General features: G+C 43.9%; 1 protein-coding gene across 1 annotated transcript in view; it reads right to left on the bottom strand.

Moving 5' to 3' along the window:
- Positions 1 to 20,850, bottom strand: part of LOC134537246 (histone-lysine N-methyltransferase trithorax) — a 21,472-nt gene extending 622 nt beyond the window's left edge. Inside the window, exons 1-13 of the mRNA XM_063377514.1 lie at positions 20,388 to 20,850; positions 19,142 to 20,093; positions 15,212 to 15,409; positions 13,252 to 13,471; positions 11,822 to 12,231; positions 10,331 to 10,489; positions 9,834 to 9,924; positions 6,680 to 6,839; positions 6,088 to 6,270; positions 5,150 to 5,383; positions 4,467 to 4,628; positions 4,074 to 4,186; positions 6 to 3,622 (exon numbers count right to left, since the gene is read on the bottom strand). Of these exons, the coding sequence (XP_063233584.1) occupies positions 6 to 3,622; positions 4,074 to 4,186; positions 4,467 to 4,628; positions 5,150 to 5,383; positions 6,088 to 6,270; positions 6,680 to 6,839; positions 9,834 to 9,924; positions 10,331 to 10,489; positions 11,822 to 12,231; positions 13,252 to 13,471; positions 15,212 to 15,409; positions 19,142 to 20,093; positions 20,388 to 20,546 (6,658 nt within the window). The 5' untranslated portion in view covers positions 20,547 to 20,850. The remainder of the gene's footprint in view (positions 1 to 5; positions 3,623 to 4,073; positions 4,187 to 4,466; positions 4,629 to 5,149; positions 5,384 to 6,087; positions 6,271 to 6,679; positions 6,840 to 9,833; positions 9,925 to 10,330; positions 10,490 to 11,821; positions 12,232 to 13,251; positions 13,472 to 15,211; positions 15,410 to 19,141; positions 20,094 to 20,387) is intronic.
- Between the last annotated feature and the right edge of the window lie 97 nt (positions 20,851 to 20,947).

Below are 20,947 nucleotides of genomic sequence, written 5' to 3'. Positions count from 1 at the left end.
CATGCCCGGCATCGTGGCCGACACGAACTGGCTCGACTGCATGACGGTGTTGCTGACGATGGTCTCCAGGCCGTAGTACATGGGCTGGCCCAGGATCATGCCCCCCGGGGGTCCCAGCACCATCTGCTCCGTGGTCATCACCCCGCACTGCGGCTGGATCAGTGTGCCCAGCACTGCGGCCTGCGGCATCATGGGTATCCCGGCCGCAGGCAGCCCGACGTAGCCGTCCAGCGTGGTGATGTACTGTGGTGGCTTGTGGCTGTCGATGGTGGCAATGTACTGTAGGTTGTGGCCCGTTTGCTGCTGGAAACTGTCCACGAACGAGGCCATCATGTTGGGCGACTGCACCTGCTGCATGATGACGGAGGGAGGTGGCTGCAATAGCGTCTGAGGCTGCTGTACCGGGGTGTGGACCATCATCTCCTGCTGCATGGCTAGCAACCTCTGCTTGCTGGGGCGCCCCCGTGGCCGCCCCGTCCGTCCCACCACCCTCGCCGGGGGAGGAGATGGCCTGGGGGGAGAACTGACGACAGCAGGCAGCTTCACCACTGGCTCCGGCACTGTCTCCGGGACAGGAGGAGGAGAAGGAACACGGACCTCCACTATCTCCTCCTCGACCGGTGCCACCGGGGATTTGTCTTCCGATCTCGCCTGACTCTGTGGCGAATCTCTCGATGCTCTGTTGTTCCCGCAGTCCTCTTCGCAAGACTTTGGGTTTTCAGAGTCACTATCGCTCGTAGAAAGAATTAAATCGTTGTTGCATGTAGATAAGTGCCGTTCAAAGCTATTTATTGTTCTATAGGTGCGATGGCAGCGACTACACGTGACGGGCTCATCGTCCGTGGTGGCCGGGGCATAGGCACTTCGTTGCCGGACCATGTCGGCTGTGCCCTCGTGAGGCGGCGACTCAGATTCACTGCCGCTACTGGAGGAGTCTGCTGCCCCGTCCAGCTGCGGGATGCGAGACAGTGGGCGGCCGTGCCAAGGCAGAAACTTGTTCTCTTTGCCGTGGTCCTTGCGGCGGGCCGCCACGATGCCCTCCTCTCCCTCCAGCCGGTAACGCAACTCACGGTGACGCTCCTGCAACCTCTGCATCTCGGCGGCGACGTATGTTGCGTCGTCTAGGCTGGCCCGGTGGGACGGCTTGCGCTTGCCGCTGCCGTCTAGCTTGCAGTTCCACAGCAGACTACAGGAGCGGTGGTGCCTGCCAGAGTTGGGGATACCCTCCGACTTGCTCCTGCGCAAGTCCTTCCTCTTGGCAAACCTCTCTTCAACGCTGTCCTTTGCTTCATTGTTCTGAAACCACAGGTCTGTCTGAGAGCCCAGCTCCGTCATCGTCTCCAGCCTCTTGTTGTTCGGGAAGACGTTTGCCACCACCGGTTCCACCTCCGAGTCCATCAGAGCTTCTTCACAGAGATCTTCCTTCCCTTCCTTGAGGGACTCCGCTCCATAATAGATGTCGGCTTTCAGGTCTAGCGCCACGGAGTCCTCGTAGCTGTTCATTAGTTTAGGGAAGATGTCTTGCATGGAGATGCCATCTATGAGGTCGTGGGGAAGGTCTTCGAATATGGCATCCTTCAGCTCTGGGGGGAGGAGGTCTGCAGTGTTCTGAGGATCCGTAAGACAGTTGTCGTCAACGTCCTTGCAAACTACTTCCAGGAGGTGATCCAGGATTTGACGTGCAACTTTAGTCTCTGCAGGAATTTTTTTAGTACTTGGATCCGTCTGTACCGATGCACTCTTCAGTTTTGGCAATAACAGTTTGTGTTCATCAAACTGCAAAACCTGCTGTTGCCAACGCAGAATATCTGCTATCTTCTGTTGCACGAGCTGGGCACCTTGCGTGTGGTCGACAGTCACGTTCTGTCCCAGATCCTGAGCAGGCTGGAAAACTGTAGTTTTCAAAGTCACTTTAACATTGTAGCGCACAATCCTCCATGGCTCTACTGCCGACCAATACAGCCGCGAGCAACTGTAGTTCATGGGAATAATGAAGTCTTTTTGGTCTGAAACACTGGGCACAAAATCTCCTATGTTTTCCACTACCAAAGAGCCGATCATTATTCGAACTTGTTGTGGTTCGACATATTTCTTCTTTTTGCGGTCCAGTTCGACATAGATAGAACGTGGAAGATCAAAGTCGGACGTCAGAGCCATCTTCTTCCCAACTATTGCTTCCTCAACGTGAGCACTGCAGTAAACACTCTTGTCATCCATAAATGCGCACTTGGCTTTCATTGCACATGGGAAGTGGTAAGTCTCAATGCAATTGCGATAGCAACATCCCACACTCGCACCTTTCTTTCTACACAGTCTGCAACGAATCATCCTGCCCCGAGACATGGCCACATGTACATTTTGTAATGAGCCATCTATTTCTTCAAATACTTCAGCAGACCACAATGCACAATTAGCATGTGTCCACTCATTCTGTCCACAGTAAAGAAGACGGCCTTCCAAAGTTGGGAGGCCATCACCCACTCCTTTGCAAAACACGCACGTCCGCACATCTTTCACAGTATACCCACTGTAATAATAATCCTCACTCCCCTCCGGTAAAACAAAAAGATCTGCTTGCTTTGGATTTGATTCATCACCTTCTATAAGTTCAATCTCTTGTCTGTCCACCTTCGAAGAAGAATTTATAATAGGCTTTTCTGAAACCTTGGCAGATTTAGGATCAAACCATGGGAATACCTCCCTGAGTGCATTATGGTAAGTTTCCAGAAGATCGGGGCAGTTTGTGGAACTTACTAGCTGCTCCATGTCTTCATGAAACTTGAGGAGCGAGAAGTAATCGTTGGAGGCGACGCTCTTCTTTATTGCAAGAAGTGTCGAGGAAAGATTGGCATTCAGCTGCAGCTCTTGGCATCTGCACCTCTTGCTCTCCGGCACTTCCTCAGGCTCGACCGTAGTCCCGTCCACGCAGGCCTCCGTTGTCCGTGACCTCGAGAGGGCCGGCACACCGGACAGGAACGTTGCGTCCTCCGGATCCTCCTCCGTGCTGAGGCTGGGTTTCAGCTCATCATCGGTACTGCCGAGGCCGGAGTCGCTCGATGGCGTCGCCATCGGCACTGCTGGGATCTTGCTCGGCGAACCGCAACCTCTAAATGTGCAATCCACACGTGTATCAGACGAACGACCTATTGCAGGAATCGGCACCGACAGACTTGCTTGCGGCCTGGGGTAGTTTATCTGCACCCTACACTCCTTGATGTTGAACCTCTGCCGCAAGTTAACAAGTGACCGCCCCACTTCACCAATTGGCAGATTCTGCTCTGAGGGGATCAGATGGACATCGCCAGCCGCTAGACTGTCGCTGCCAGGCGCAGAGGAGGTCCCCTCTGAATTTGAGGTAGTCCCTGGATCATCCTCCCCTTTCTGGTCGAGAGCGCGACCCTCCGTCGACCCGACATCGTCCAGAGAGGAGTCCGACAGCTCAGCCCCGTCCTGGGAATCGATACGCTTGGCGTGGAACGCGCATTGCTTCTTGGGGCTCCACTTGAAGAGGGCGCAAGCCTTGCGGTTCTTGCTGAGCCCCCTGAGCACAGCGAGGTAGCCCGCCTTCATCTCCTCCTCCACGGCACGCCACCACGGCGCGGGAGGCGTCGCACTGCACAACCTACGCACGTAACACACATACCCATCACTTGCCCAAGTCTCGTCTGACCAGGGTGGAATAGCCATGCCATATCTGGGTGTCTACTGGGCTGCAAAAATATTTATGACAAATTTTTTTAAGATTTTTGTAATCTATTAATAATTTACTCAAATTAACTCCGGTAACTTATTAATAATTTACCCAAGTTAACTCGGGACCAAGAGTTTCCCCACAGTAACCAGTAAAGATTTTAACACCAATACTTTTTGGGATTACTTAAAATGTAAAACAGCCCCTATATTATTAAATAATTGTTATTTAAATACTAACTAGGTCATTTATTACAGTGAGGATGAATCAATTAGTTTATTTTAATTTTGAAATAGTCAGCTGTAACAAAACTTTGTAAATTCACTTGATGGTGTGAACATTAGAAACACTCTCAGAGCCAAGCCTGCGAAAGGTCAGTTACCTGCAGACAAATTCGACAGACTCTGGCAGGTAGCTGAGCACCTGGTACTTCTCGTCCGACAGTCCCTCGCACTTGGCGTGGACCCAGCATCGACACTGTCCGCACTCCATCATCTGCAAGCAACCGTCACATCAGGGCCTTTCTACGCGAGTGACATTTGCTCCCATCACCCTCAACAATTTACTGCAATGCAGTGGAATGGAGAAGCACTTGTTTGAAGATCATGGTCCGTAAAAATCTCAAGTAACGGCTTACGATTAAAATCGCAAATATTGCAACAACAAGAGAAACTTTCAAATCAATGCCAATTAGAGGCTCTTTACACTTTAAAAAATACTGTTTATTTCAAAGAGTTCGTATATTACAGAGAAGATAATTTGCCTGAAAGCTGACCTTGGTGTCGAAGTCATTGTCCTCGTAGCAGCGCTGGCACAGCGGGCAGAAGTTGCCTTTCTTGCGCAGCTTGAAGCAGGCCTTGCAGAGGGGCAGGTTGCCCACGAACACGGTCACATCCGGCTTGCCGCAGCTCTTGCAGCGCAGGCACGCCGCGCACACCTGCCACACACCGGCCCTCCAGAGACCACAGTCGCCACGGAAGAGGAGCCGGGGGGGCCACCTGGATGGGACTACGGGAGCGGGAGCAGGAGCCGGAAGTCGGGGGAACCTCCCGGGGCGAGCAGGGAATACATAAAGTACGGCACACAGCAAGGTTTTGGACCACCCTAGCCAACTCAAAACAATTCTTTCAAGACTAGTCATTTATTTATATAACTGATAAGAAATTGTAAAAAAATCTCAATTTCTCACAAAAAAAAAAAATAAATTAAAGCTGAACAGAATTCAGTTCTGACATGGTCGTCAAACTAAATGTAAATTATAATCAAGATCCCACCAAACCCATAGTTGACCTAGTTCGTAGCCCCTATTTTAAAAGTATTTATTTCCGTACAAAGTTGAAAATCCAAACAGAACCTTGTATACGCCCTTTCATAGTGTATGCGAAAAAAAAAAAAAAAAAAAAAAGCCGCTGCCACCATGAACGGCAGACGGAAGCGACGCCCGGCAGGATGGCTCACCCAGGGGCGGTCGGGGCTGTGCAGGCGGCTGCTGGAGCGGTCGGAGCACAGGCACTCGCTGTGGTAGGAGCGGTGGCAGCGCTGGCAGTTCACCTGCTGGCCCGAGCCGCGCCCGCAGCCCTGGCACACCGTGCAGCGCTTGCAGGTCCACGAGAGCGGCCGGGCCACGCCCGTCGCCCCCTCCTCCACGCAGAACATGTGGTAGGGCTCGCAGCACGACGCACAGTGGATCAGCTGCAACCGCCACCCCCCAGCCAACACTTTCAACCAGGGGCGCAACAACTACATTTCCAAGGGAGGGGGGGGGGGGGGGGGGGGGGGGGGGCAATATACCTTTTTATAAAGAATCATCGATCCCCCCTATTGAAGCGGGGGTCTTCCCCCGGGAAAATTTGTATTTCAAGGTGAAAAATGGTGCTATTTAAACAGTTTTATTATCTAAAAATTGATTACACAACACTTTCTTTGCCCCCGTTTGCCCCCACTTCAAGGTTTCAGAGGGGGGGAAAAATACCCTTGCCCCCCCCCCCCCCGACCCTGTTGTTGCGCCCCTGATTTCAACCTCTCGGTAGTTTCCATGTTCTTCATAAACACCCAGACCCTAAAACACCTTGTTTACAGTTTCCCACACACTAACTATAAACACGCGACTGCGTAACGACTTCACCTTGTTAATAACGTGCAGCCGACGTGAATGTTCTTTAACCTACTTCCCTACCCAACGAATCTGAAAAAATAATCATAACTTCACTATATGAAAGAATAATTATCGTGGGATTGAAAAATGTGTATGGATTTGCGATTTTTTTTTAATGATTTGGGCAATATTAGGCATTTAAAACATTGAGGATCGCTAAGGGTTCATGCGAGCTAAATGAATTGAAAACCGAAACAAATATATTTCCCAAGTTCCTGCAGAAGCCGGAACGAAGACGCACCTTCTCGTGGCCGGCGCTGCCGCACAGGAAGCAGACGGCCCGCACGTGGAAGGGCTCGGAGCCGACGAGAGCGAAGCCAGTGTTGCACACCTCCTCCGGGTCGTAGCTCTCCCAGAAGTCGACGCAGATGAGGTGCTGGGGGCTGGCCCCGCCCCCTCCGCTGCTCAGTGGCAGGATCCGCGCCTGCCGGCACAACGCAGCAGGGTTTACGCCACAAGTACGTGTATGCATGTAGCTGTGCGGTTCGTACCCTATTGCGCAATTAAAAAATTCACTAGTTTTTAAGGAACCCTTTACTTCATCGCCTTCACGACTATCAAGAGGTAGAAAAAGAAAACTATTTGCAATATACCAAATACCTCAAGAAAATTTCAAATGTAATCTAGTTAATAATAATAATAATAATAAAATTATTTTGTTGGTTATTTCAATTCTTACACACATGACCCTACTGTCCAGGTTTATCCCTGAAAACACACATTTGCACAGCGGGCATGTGAGAGGATTGTATGTGCCTGCAATCCGACAGATGATCGCAAGCAGGGCTTTAAGCGAGTGTAAGTACAGCGTGAGGCTGCGCAGACTCACGCACCACAGGCGGCAGGATGGAGGCGACGGGCAGCTTGGCAGCCTTGCGGGAGCTGGGAGGCGGGGCAGTGTCCCCCGGGCCGCTCTCCCCTGACTCCCTGGGCTGCGCCGGGGCCTCCTGGCTGCCGCGCTGGGCCCTGGGGCCACGCACGTCCGTCGCGCACCTGCACATCCCCCCCCCTCCGCTCAGAGGCGAGCACCCCACGGACAGGAGCTGGCTTCATTTTGAGACATGCTTGGTGACGTGCCTTCTCTTTCTCTCAAGTGATTCCGCAAATCACCAAACTGAGTTACAATGCCAGTGTTATCTTTAAAAGATTTGTGCAATGGGAGCGCATGACTTGATGTAAGTTTTTGGACATACGCCATTGCTAAGAACTTTTTCTGTTGAGGAAAAAATTAAAAAATAAAATAAAGAAAGAAATAAATAAAAATACCCCCCACCCAAAAAAAAGACAAAAAAAAAAAACACACAAAATTAAGCAAACAATTGCTGTTGTCAACAAGGATATGAACACCACAAAATACGGAATACAAGTACGGAATATTTTGTGGTGTTCATATCCTTGTTGACAACAGCAATTGTTTGCTTAATTTTTTTTTGTCTTTTTTGGGTAACTTACAAGTTACAATTCCAGTGATGAGGAAAAAATTTTTTTGAGAAAGACAACCCTTATGGCTGGCTAGTTATGGGCTATTCCTATTACCTAAGAGAAAGCTAGGGTGATGCAGTTCGTTGTCTCCACAGGTACTTGGTCAAAAGAACGGACGGAGTACAGGAATCAGCGACAAGGAACGAGGGGATAAGAGAAGGGAAACCAGCACGTCGAAAATGACATTGCATTGTGCATTCTATGAAATCCTCACTTATAGCCCATTACTTGCCAACTCTAAGTCACATTTTACTGAAGTTAACCTGCATTTATCATTTCAATGGGCAGTGTGTAAAATCACAAGAAAGTAAGGAGTTTCCAAACAACACGCACCATTTTCACTAAATTATCCCGTGAATTGTTTTGCCAATTTGAGCATGCTTTGGATGCTATGCAGTGGAAAACTAATTTTCCCATGACTATGTTTTGCAATAACAAAGCTACAATACCTTGCCCAGAGTTTTCAGTGATACGTATTAGAAAATTATGAATCTTAGCAGAAATAATTAAAACTTAAAACAATGTAACAGGGCTTCAAATTTAATCTTAATCGCAATATTTTCTAAAATTAAAGTCACATTAAAAAAAAATTGCAAAACATGACCATGTTTCACTGCATACCTGAGTGTCACAAGTATAGGGTATTTCACCATTTTTTTAATAACGCACGGTTAGGTTTTAGGTCTGACAGTGTAACCTGACCAATAAATGCCACATACAAAGAAAAAGAAAACTATGTTTACGCAGTTTTCTCTTAAAAAAAAACTTCCTTCCTTATTATCAATGCAATTTATTAATATACTAATCTAGCTTACGATAAAACATACCGTATTCACTCGCGTAATGTCCGCCCTCGCATAATGTCCGCACCCTAAATTTATATATCCTTAAAAGAAAAAATTAAAAATTCGCACAATGTCCGCACCAGTTGTCTACGGCTGGCAACACAACTTTGGCCACCCCTAAAGGACGCAGTATGAATGGAAAGTTGACGGCTCTGTTAACAAAGCCGTGACCTTGAGATGTCCTTTCTCTCCTGTCCTGAAAGGGTGGGGAAATTCGTTGAACTGAACAAAGCACGGTAACGGTAAACACAGCTGACCAACACGCACGCAGTTCAAGGCATGAGTTTCGCGTCGAGTTTTGTAGTGTAGAGTACAGAATGGGAAAATATAAATCCTTCACTGCGCGGTTTAAAGTAAGAGTTGTTCGTTATGCTGAAGAGCATGGGAACAGGGCTGCTAAAAGGGAGTTTGAAGTGCACGAAAAAAGTGTTCGTCAGTGGCGGAAAATAAAAGAACAGTTGCAGTCAACAAATGCAACACGGCATGGATCAGTCTTGTTTTCTGTTGAGGTAAGACAGGCAGCGCAGCGTAAAAGAAACGTCAACTTTAATTAGTGTGTACCATGTTTTACGTGTCAGGACAGAACAGAACCCCTCTTTGTTTACATTTGGTTGGAGTCCCTCCCTTCGCCATTCTCACACTCTAAATGTTTCCTTCCCCTTCCTCCTTCTTTACGTCACGAAGGCCATCAGATTGACGATAGGAGGGGGGGGGGGGGGGGGGGGTACAGTGTGCAGCAGATGTGGAACTGGTGAGTCACTGCGCTGTTGCCAGCTCGCTGGTTCCCTACGCGCCGCACGTAAGGATATGGTACGGCTAAAATATTGCAGCCGTGCCGTTAATAGCCGTTTTAATCCATCACATATTAATCACATTAATAAGGCACACGTAACCACACTTATTTCAGTGTAGCGCGTTATTTTTTTTTAATGTTCCGGCGGGTGCGAGACAGTTACCGGTGGCAATTACAGCAAAGTAAACATGGTCTAAGCCGGGTTGTTTGCAAGCGATCCCGCAGCAATATTCTTTTAAAATACCTAGCTAGTGAAATCGAAACTGATTTTAGATACATTTTGTGCCTTTTTAGTAATAATTAAGACGCAAAATTTTGTATTTTTGTATTTTTCCTCGCATAATGTCCGCAACCCATTTTTTTGGCCAAAAATGTGGTCAAATTACTGCGGACATTACGCGAGTGATTACGGTATTTAAATCTAGTACCCAATTTTGTATTGACTTCACAATTAACTAATTTTACACTGATTTCTCGATACAACTTAAAATTTTTTCAAAAAATATCGTACACACACCGTCAATAATCCTGCATGCATTGGGCAGATTCATAGTGTTGATTCTTTTTTTTGGTATTATTTTTATTGTATCTGTATATTTTTATACTTTGTGTTCAATTAAATATAATCACATTTGTTCTATATTGTCTTGGTCACTGCGGGTATGTGGTGCTCTCGACTTGTGTGTGTTGGCCAATTGCAGATTCTCCTCAGGTAGTGCTTGTCCGCTCTCGGTACGGACATGTGGGAGTGCGCTTGTACCTGCAGTGACCACTGTGTCCTTGTGGTTATGTGCCGTGCCCCACCCTTAAAGCCATCCATCGGTGCAATGTTTTGGCACGTTCCATCACAACCTCCGACAGACTCACTTGTCCGTGCTGTTGGCTCTAGCGGCAGCGTCCTCCTCCTGCAGGGCGTGCTTGGAGCCCCAGGGCTTGCTCTTCGACACCTTCCCAGCATCTGAGAACACCGGCACGTCAACACTCTCGCGGCATGCCGACAGAGACTGGCCGAGACTGGCAGCACACACCAATCGTTTCCCCACCATCTAACACATCAACAACATTCCACTCTAGTTTCACTGTACATACCCATCCAAAGGGGATGAAGAACAATTGAGAAATTACGTGTCTAGACTAATCAAAGGAGAGCATTGCAATGTGTACTTTATTGGGGGCCAGTCTACAATCGTTTGTGTTGGAGGGTTTTAATCACATGAAATAAATATCTGACTAAATAGGTAAAAAATTGCTATATGTTTGATCTTTCGTGTTCCTTCTAAGGACGGCCATAAACAAATTAAGTGGGAATCGTATTTGCAGGAATGTTCAAATAGAACAGGCAACATCGGGGTGAGTGCACTCACGGCGGGCGAGCTTCTTCTTGTCCGGGCGGGAGTGGAGGGGGAAGGTGGCCTGGGGCTGACCCAGCACGATGGACGCGCTGCGGCACACATGCTTGACGCGCGGGCCTTTCAGCTCCAGCTGCTGGCGTCGACGCTCCTCCCCGGCCTCCTTCTTGTCCCCTGCGTCACACATCCGCCGGCACTTAGCACTCGCCACCGCCATGGTTAGAATCATATTGTTCACAAATACCAATAGTAACAACGAAAATTAGAATACCACCAAATTTTTTTTCCCCGTAATGTAACAACTTCTGAAAAATTAGACATAATACTAAAGTGAAACGATGGTTAAGTTAACCACATTAATTATTGGGAAAATGTTTGTTGAAATATTCAAATTATAAAATAAATAAAATTTTTTTTTAACCTTTTAGCTAAACTAAATTAATCACCAACCATTCATTTCAGTTCCTAATGGCCTTAATATCCACAACCTGCAACTCTTAATACTGATCCAAAAAATTCGCGTGAATCGCAAAATACTGTGAAATCCATTGCAATATATTTGATGAAAAAGTAATTTTTTTTTTTAAATTAGTGAATGAATGATATAATATTTTTATATTCAAGCCATAGTTATTCACAAGTTTTTATTGTTAACAGCAGCCAGATAAAGTCCATTTTAGTTCAGCAATATTTAAAACACAATTTTTCTAATTTCACTTGGAATCTTACAACTATTATTTACTTTTTTATACATATTTTTGAGTGGCAAAATCTGTTTCATCATAGATATATACAAGAAGTAAGCTGCTAGTGTATCACATGGTGTTAAAGATTGATTGTGACTATCGATCTGTATGATGATGAAAATATGGTTATTACTTCTATTAATGCCAATCTCAATGGAGTGTGTGTGTTTGGTAGTAGTTTAGTCCATGGTCGTTGATGCTAATTTTTACCACTTATGGTGCGTGATCAAAACGAATACAAAAAATATTTAGTTTTCAAGTTTGAAATGACAAATACGCCCTGTTCTGAATTGTTTATGCAATGTTTTTTTTGTAACTGTTTAGCAAGACAGTAGGAAAAAAATAATTAAATATTTATTTCATTTTTTAAAATGGCACCTATTGTTGATGTTGATTGTTGAAGTCCCATTAAAACATTAATAAAGAGTATATATATTGCACAAAGGACTTAACCTCAGCAATGAACGTTGATATATGACAAACTCATGAGGTATGCTATGTCAAGTATTTGCAAAGAAACAAATATTTGTTATTTTGAAATGTTAGTATTCGAGGTTGAATTGAATATGAATAGTTTATTATTCATATTCGAAAATCCTAATATTCGCAGAGGCCTAATGATTACACAGCATGTCAGTATCCAATTCCATATTTAATATTTTATGAATAGATTTTAATATCAAATACCAATCCTTTTAGAATAAGGTTTTTGGTATGTTATTTTCTAATACTTTTAACATTCAGGTAACAAATACCTTACCTTTCACTTTCACCAGATTCTTAGCAGCCTTCTTCAGAATCTTTGTTGTCGCTAAGTGGTTGAGCTGAGTATTGTTTTTCCTATCCATTTTATTCTGTTCATTCTTTTTTTTAGGCTTAAGTCTTTTCTCCAGTTGCAGTTTCTTCTCTGCCTGAGCCCTTTTGTCCGACGGAGCTCTCTCGGTGAGAGGCCTCTTCTCCACTTGTACCTTCTTCTTAGCCACGTTAAGCTTCTTTTCTACCTTCAGTTTATTATCTACAAGTAATTTTTTATTCACATATTTTTTCTCCGGCTGAAGTTTCTTATCTGTCCGAAAATCTTCCCCGGCCGTATCTTCTCTTTGGATAACCATTTTTTTTAGAGATGCTAGAGCTGCTTTGCGTTTTGAGCGTGCTTGGGTAGGAAGGTCCCTAAACACAAGACAAGAACCAACAGTCATTATACCACAAAAGAAATAAGATTATTCACAGTCTAAAACCAAACACTGAGCAATACAATAATTAATGCCATGTATATTTTTAGTTTCAACCTATCATTCAAGTAGATTAAAGGGGGAAAAAAAGAGTGTGTGTAACTCAGAACACATGAAAGTGAAATTTGTTTTTGGCAATTAAAACCTTGACTTGAAAGTATAGTGTTATGGGAAAACTGGCAGAGATATCTATGTGAGAAATGCAGCAACTGTCTCATCAGCGCTCTCAACGCTGCTGGTTGAACAAGGCAGCAAATATAAACTTCAAAGCATTCACAGCTAACTACATAGGACACCTATATCTATTTTCTGAAACAAGCGCATGTGCATACAGCCTTTTTCTTTTATTCATCTATTTAACTCAGTTCTATTTTTTTTTTGGACAAGGTCAAATAATTGCACAAAGAAAAGTAAAACGAGCCCCGTAACGTATACAACATGGTGCTCTCTTCATAAAACTCTTTGGCAGTAATGATTCTCTGTCCCTTTCATGTCAGAAACATTTCACAACAAATTTTCTTAAAAAAACAATACATTAAAATTCGGCCTTGTAATTTTACTCTCAAGCACCCAAAGAAGTTTCACTTCAAAAAAACTGATGAGTAGGGACACCTGTATTTCGCGATTTCATTTCGTGTCAAGGTATTTCACAAAACACAGTAGCTTTTTCTAAGAGTCACGGCAAATTGTGAGGGTGCAGCAGTACGGTGACCACATTCTCATTGGCCCCGTCAAGAGCGGGACGACACTTCTCACCGACCTCAGCCAATAACCACAGGAGAAGAGCTACAGTATTTTGTGAAATACCTTGTACCTTGACACGAAATGAAATCGCGAAATACAGGTGTCCCTACTGATGAGGCAAAAAAAAAAAATTTTCTTTTTTTAGTGAGAAGGCTATTGGAAATTTGAGATTCGCGACATTCAGCTACTAGCTGCAGCGTGTGGCGAGGCGTACCGTGCGGGCGTGGGGGGAGGCTGACCAGGCGCGCGCTCCTCCCGCATGTCGGGGGGCAGCATGCGGCACAGCTGCCTCTTCAGCGCGGGGGGCATCGTGAAGGCCCGCAGGCACATCTGCAGCCAGCAGGCGGGGCAGCGCGCGTTGTAGGCGCACCACTCCAGCGTGCTGGACGAGCGCCACTGCTGGTTCCGCACCACCGAGGGCACCCGGCACATCCCTGCGGGCAGGCGTGCTCCCGTGAGGGGCCGGCTCACAACTCCACGCGGGCAACAAGCCAATACTTACTGTGTGTGGCACGTTTCAAGAAAGCTCTTCAGACACATGTTGGAACCACAATGGCGTAACGTGAAGGATGCAATGTGAAAGTAAAGTATCGTGCACATAATGTGAAAACGCGATTTTTACCCCTGCAACAAACAATCAAATGAAAAATATTCCTACCCATTATTCATACCAATTATGCTTGCGGGTTTTGATTAATTCAACATGCTCTAGAGAAATGTGTTCAGTACAAATTCAATATTGGAAAAAAATCACTGTGCGGGGAGAACGCTCAGTTTATTTAGTAAACAAAACCTAGACAATACACTAATAATAATTGTGTTATTAATGTTAATACACCAGTGTAACCATCTTTTGAAAAAAAAAAAATCTGGCGTTTACTTCAATAGTAGTGCTCACGACTCTATGGAAATACAAGTTATTTCTAATCGCGAAGTTTGTCGCAGCCACCATTTATTTAAGCTGAAGTCATGGATGTATTGAACCTGATTTGCTTGCAAAAATATTATGTCCATCGCATCATGCCTTTTGCGCTATTGAATTCCAGCATTATGCTTGATAGAAAGGTTATTTACCATCGTAGTTTCATTGCATAACCACAGCGACCAGGACAAAAACCAATTATATATATATATATATATATATATATATATATATATATATATATATATATATATATATATATATATATACACACACACACACACACACACACACACACACGAATATACGAACAAACAAACATTGCATTCATAATTTGAGAGAAAAAAATTACACACTATTTGCTGCAGACCGACTTGACTGCCTATCGTGGGAATCAGCAACATAACTAATAAATGTACAGCTGGTCAAGAGAAAAGTAATGCAAGCTGCAACACACGAAAGCATAGAACATCGGCACAGCCTTTCACGCCGTAACCATGGCAGGCAACTAGGGAATAAGGAACGGCTTAACAGTCAGGAAAGAAAAAATGATAAGGAGGCAAGGGAAAAACCTAGGAACAGAAAACTGACTGAATCAGTGCAGTTAGAATTAAGGAACAAATTTTATGCATACTTAAGAGCGTTCAAGAACGGGGTATAAATTTAATGGGTGGCAGGGAATTTGGAGGGGGGGGGGGGGGATAGTTAGCGAACGTATTTCTGGAAATGCAATGCTGCAAAATTAAAGGCGTGAACAGTAGCACGCAAATTTTAATTTCCAGCGCAGTATGTGCCACCCCAGTAGAGTTGAGAGAGACGCGCAATGGCAGTGCAGTGTCGTTCGAACAATCCACATCACTCCTGTACTATAAGCAGTGGCGTAGCCAGAATTTGTATATCGGGGGGGGTGTTAAGAAGCATGACCCCCCCCCCCCCCCCTGTATTAAAGCGGCGGGGCCCGGGGGGGGGGGGGTCCCCTCGGTCCCTCCCCCAGGGAAAATTTGGATTTTAAGATGTAAAATAGTGCTATTTTAGCAGTTTTCGGTACTTAAAAATTTAAATATTGTAATGGTAAAATTTTTATTAATTTCAATATGAAATTTGTTTGAGTGATGAATAAGAAATTAATTAAAGATTTGGCGCTAAGGGGAGGGGTTTGACCCCTAAAACCCTCCCCTGGCAACGCCCCTGACCATGAGCGACAGGACGCGAGCGGCAGGAGGCGGGCAATGGGGGGCGGAACACTACTCACCGTTGCCGTTGTGGCACTCGAGCTGCGTCCTCTGCTGGCCCAGCTCGCCGCCCGGCAGCAGCCGGATCATCTTGCTCACGAACTTGCGGCACGACTCGCAGCACAGCACGCCGAACTTGCGCGCCTGCTTCACGAACTTGTAGAAGCGCACGGCCCCGCACACGCTGCACTGCACCGTCTCCGGCGTCGCCGCCCCGTCTGCAACGAGACCCCTTCCCGTCTCAAACCACCCAGGGACCAGCAGCAGTTCACATCACCCAAAGGAAAGTACCGCGCCTTATTAGTAGGGGCAGGCAGATTTCGCAAAAAAATTTCGAGACTGGATGAGAGTTAAAACACTGTAGCACCGTCTGTGTTTCGTGATTGGGCGAGTTTCTCCCCCAGGTACACGTCGATTGTAACAACACCGATCAAGGCAACGACTTCTCTCGCTAGACGGCCGCCAATCCACAAGTAAGAAACCACAGGTGCGGGTACACCTTGTTGCAGTCTAATAAGTGTTCAGATCTTTTCGCGAAAAACGCCTGCCCCTACTTATTAGCTACCATGATTTTAAATTTTCCTTCTTTCGTATGCTACTAACTAATTTTGTGGCAAAAACGTCTTAAAATTAATTTTTCACTTTCCCATACAGTGATCAGATCTCCGGTAAAAGAATGTAGCAGTCCTCGTTGCTGCAACATGTTAAATTGCCAGTGCAACTAATTCATGATTTGCTGTTTTTTTCTCTCTCTCTCGGAATGAATTAATAAACGGCTAACGTGTTTCCAACCATCGGGCTCATCAAAAATTCTCATTGGTTCATGACGACACTCACTGTGTTTTAAACCCGCTGAAACCCCACCAAGAACTGAACCTATATCACCTTGGTGAGAGACATGCCAGCCGATCACTTAACAACCAGGTAATAGCGCATCCAAGTTCATCCCTTAATCCTGATGGCATGATCCTGTATATTTTGATGCTGTGGTACATGTTGTCTGCTGTTTTAATTTAGTACACCAGAAGATACTGAACACAACAAAAACTTTAGTATCACAATAAAAACAAATTGTGTAAGGTCTTACGGAATTTTTTTTTTTGTATTCAACTTATGATTATAATTCACTGTTTCATCACAATTTTATGTTATTAAAACAGTAGGTAAGCATCATGTACCATAGGATTAATATATGCCATCATGCCAAATCAGGATCAAGGGATTAACTAGGATATTTGATATGGAACCTTTACCGAAAGGATTAGAAAAAGCTGTAGAATTGATAGCCTGAATGATGTTAAACCTGATATTTTAAAACTAACAACAATAGCATGTCATTATATATTGTACAAATAATTTTGTAGTTTATTTTTTGAATTTAATATAGAAACGTTTGATGGTAGAGCCATTAAAAAAAAGTTAGTTTTAACTGTGGGAAAGCTATTCCCATGAAGCCATGTTTATAGGTACTTTATTTTGTAATTTTCTTTCATCATGGCTTATTAGAGGGAAAAAAATCAGATTGGTTAGGTTTAAAAATTACCCACTAATGTCCCTTGTCTGTTCCGCAATACTGCACTTTAAAATTCCTTGTAGTCTGAAATATTATTTATTTTAAATGTCACTTTTCTCTTTGTAACATAACTAAATTAATTCATACTATGATTCACCCAAATTTGCTCATAGTCCTTATCTGAAAGTCAATTATTAGCTCAATAACAAAAATTGCTCATAATTGTTGTTCCACGGAACAAGAATTCCTTAATCTAGCACAGGAGAATTCTACTAGTTTTAACTTCAACAGCAACGAGAAAATTTTTGATTATTATCTATTTCAATCACACCTCTGTTCCCAAAAAACACCAATCTAAGTAATTAACATGGGGAAAATGAAAAATTAACACACATTTACCATTCTATGAAAAACTTCTTTCTCGGATAATGAAATTTTTTCAATATAAGAATGACAGGTAAAAGTTTTATATCACGTATAGAAGTTGATCCCTTGATCCTGATGGCATGATCCTGTATACATCGATCTTATGGTACACGATGCTTGCTGTTTTATTTTAAAACGTCGAAGGATCCTAACATAATTTTTTAGTACATATTGTGATAGTCAAGTTTTTATGTGGCCAGGATCTTTTGATTTAATAAATTTAAACAACAAGCATTATGAACCACAGGATCAAGGGATAAACGTGGATATGTGATCTGAAACAAGCGCTCAACTCAGAAATTGTTCTGTATCACTTATTCACGTTTATTCCTTGATTATGATAGCATATACTGACTCTGTGGTACACAATGCTTGCTGATTTAGGTAATATTCTTACAGCACGACTTTTCTTGTAAAGTCATAATAGAATTCCAAAAAATACTTTTTTTTGACACTAGGGACGTTCCGGTGTTTGCCCTGGAAACAGCATTTCTGAATTCCTACTGGTTTCTGAGAAATCACTGTTTATAACGTACATTACGAAGTGTAAACATTTACGTAGCCGCTGCCATTTTTAGCTTTCCTATTTGTGTCTGTGTGTGTGTAGATGCCCTGAAAACAGCATTTCTATATTTCTATTGATTTATGAGAAATCATCGCAATAGATTACCTACAATACAATACTTGTGCATTGACACGGCTGTCGCCATCTTTTCCTTTTCCATGTGGGTCTGTACATGTATATGATTTAGAAAAATTTAAATTGAGAAAATGGTCGATTACGTTAGGTTAGCTACATAAAAAATACTGTGAAATCATGTGAACTGTAGGTTAGGCCAGGAAAACTACACCTTAAATCGGTAATTCCTAAGCAACCATTAAAAATAATGTAAAATATAGTTTAAAACATTTTACATTATATTTGACAATATTTTTAATGTAGCTACCTATACTAACCTAACCAACATCCACAATGTTTTGAAGTATTCTTAATGTAGCTAACCTAAGATAATCAACCAATCTCACAATTTAATCAAGTTCTCCAAGTTATATATACCCACAGATCCACTTGGGAAAGAAAAATTGCGGTGGCCGCATCAATGCACATGCATGTAATGTAAGTTATAAACGGTGGTTTCTCAGAAACCATTACATGGTTCCCACTCCTTTTAGCTAAAAAATTTCAAGCACTTTTCAAGCACATTCAAGGACTTTTTCAAAAATTTCAAGGACCCAAATATTATGAAATAATTTCAGTACGTATATTTTGAACACATGCAGATTTTTTTTTTTTTCCTGTCTATTACTTACAAGAACAGAAAGACAAAAGCTTATCGGAGGAACAGTAACATTGCAAACTGGCTGAATTTAACATTAAACCGAACTTTTATCAGAACAAAAACATTGATGACACCATAACTGCCGATAAAAATAGTACATAGAAGATATCTTATCGTATGCCGTCGAAAAACGGGGCATTAATCAATGTAGAATTTATTTGAACATACCATAAATATAGTAAAATTAAATTGCTGTGCCCCACTTTTAACTTGTTCTAAATAAATACAACGTAATTATAACTCTAACAAACAGTGTAAATTTTATCAAGCACTTTTAAGCACCTAAATGTTTTTTTCAAGCACTTTTAAGGGCCCTTGATTACTTCAAACTATTTCAAGGACTTTCAAGGAGCGTGGGAACCCTGCATTAGGAATTCAGAAACTCCTCTTTCAGGGTAATTACAGGAACGTCTAGTGTTTAAAGAAAGTATTTTCAGAATTTTATTATTAATTTAAGGAAAATCAACAATGTAAGAATATTATCCTGATTTAATTTAGTATGATGAAAGAACCTAAACAAACAAATTATGTCAGGTGTTATTTTTTTTTCCTTCCTAATAAAGTTACAAACTTATTTAATATTTACATCACAAGATGTTATGTTCATAATCTTATGAGACTAAATGAAAAGAGCAGCTACTACCTACGAAGGAGCCGGTAATGCAACTCACTAGAAGTGGAGACAGTGGCGAAGGAGCCCTCTGATCGGGAAACCCGGGAGTCCAGCTTGAGGCGGGCCTTGCGTAGGATGACCTTGCTGCTGCCGCTGCTGCCGGCCGGGCTGGTGGCCGGCGCCGCCCCACTGCTGAACGTCCTCCTCTCGGGATCCGACTTGCTCGGCTGCGACAAGCTGCCTCCGGTCCACTTGAAGCCGTCCCCGTCCGCCCCGACCCTCGGCCATGACGCCACCCCCCGCCCGAACTCCTTCACGCCGATGAACCTCAGCTTGCACGACGTGAAACTCCTCGCCCCCTGAGGCTCTGGCGGTGATGCTTCCGGCTCGGAGGCGGCGGAGGCAGCGGCAGGCACGCAGCTGCTCTCGCCGGCACCTCTGGCAGCTTCGCTGGCATCGTCGTCCGGCTCGAACACGAGCTTGGGCTTCTTTAGCTTCGAGTCTGCCCCGGCTTCGTCGACGCCGACATCGCTGAACACTTCCTCCCCTTCCAGGAACCTCTTGTTGGGTTTGATGACCCGCGACGAATGGGCACTGCGGCTTGGCAGGACGAACTTCCTCGGTGTTAAGGGATTCGTTTTGTCCTGCTGAGTAAGGTTGCTCACGCTGTGGGAGGCTTTCTTGGCCTTGTTTAGGATTCTTTTGGCTACATCGTGTTTGAAAGTCCTATTCAAAGATAGGGCACTGGAGCTGATCGACGCACATTTCACTTTCTTGAACTTCGGGCTAACTGCCTTGTGTTCAGTCCCACCGCCATCAAAACACTGCTTCCTGTTCTGCCTGACCGGTGCTCTGCTATTGTCTTCCACCCTCTGGTCGCCATCAGCGATCACACACTTTTTGCGAGAAACTTTCCGGCCTTTGCACACTCTAGTTTTATTTAACGCACTAATAAAATCTGCAGCCTCCTTTACCTCACCGGGTGTAAATCCATGGAAATCATCGTTAACCTGAAAACAAGTAATTCAGTAATAAGTTTCATAACCTAAACAAATGCTAGGTGAGACATCAATGTGATGCGTAAAACATACATTTAGAAAAAATTACAATGTAATATTAACATTTCTCAATGATGAAACAACCATTTTTACAGGTCATTTTGACTAATAACCTTTAACACATTGTTTGTTTATTTACTTATTCATGTCACGGAGACGAGTACACTTAAAAAGCATTCAAATAAAACTATTTTTGGGTATATTAATTTAAGGAAATACTACGTAGAATAATGACAACAGACCTACCTGTTCATCAGAACCAAATACTTCGTAAAATACCGCAAGGCCATTGTAAATGTTCTCGGCATTTTTCGCAGAGTTGTTATCCTTTTCCGACCCGCACTTCGCAACTTGGATCCTTTTCTTATTTACAAATTTCGAAGGTTTGCCAGGAAACTTTCCCATTCTCAATACAATTTCCACAAACACTTCGCATGGCTGTGTTTCTTCTCGCCAAACGCCTTTGCATCAGGCAGGCAGGCTCCAGTGAAACAACGCGCAGCGTAATGTTTTAGCGCGCAATTTGCAGCGTTTGGGTGGCGACAACTCGTACTAACGAGTGTCGACCATTTCGAGTTGAAAGTTAGTTGCACGGTTTTTAACTGACAGCGTCGCATTTCATTCGTTGCTTAACATTTCGGATAAATTTATTGCATTGAAAGAGTAAAACGTAAATATTAGCAGCTCAGGAAGCGAACGGCGGAAAGATGAAAGTGGTATTAACACAGCATTGAAAGAAACGTGCCATGTAACCATAAAAAGAGAGGGATGCATGCAATCAAAGCTAATTGATTGATAGAAGGGTT

Source organism: Bacillus rossius, chromosome 12 (genome assembly GCF_032445375.1).
Source record: "Bacillus rossius redtenbacheri isolate Brsri chromosome 12, Brsri_v3, whole genome shotgun sequence".
NCBI classification, from domain to species: domain Eukaryota; kingdom Metazoa; phylum Arthropoda; class Insecta; order Phasmatodea; family Bacillidae; genus Bacillus; species Bacillus rossius.
This window is presented reverse-complemented; position numbering and strand designations above follow the sequence as displayed.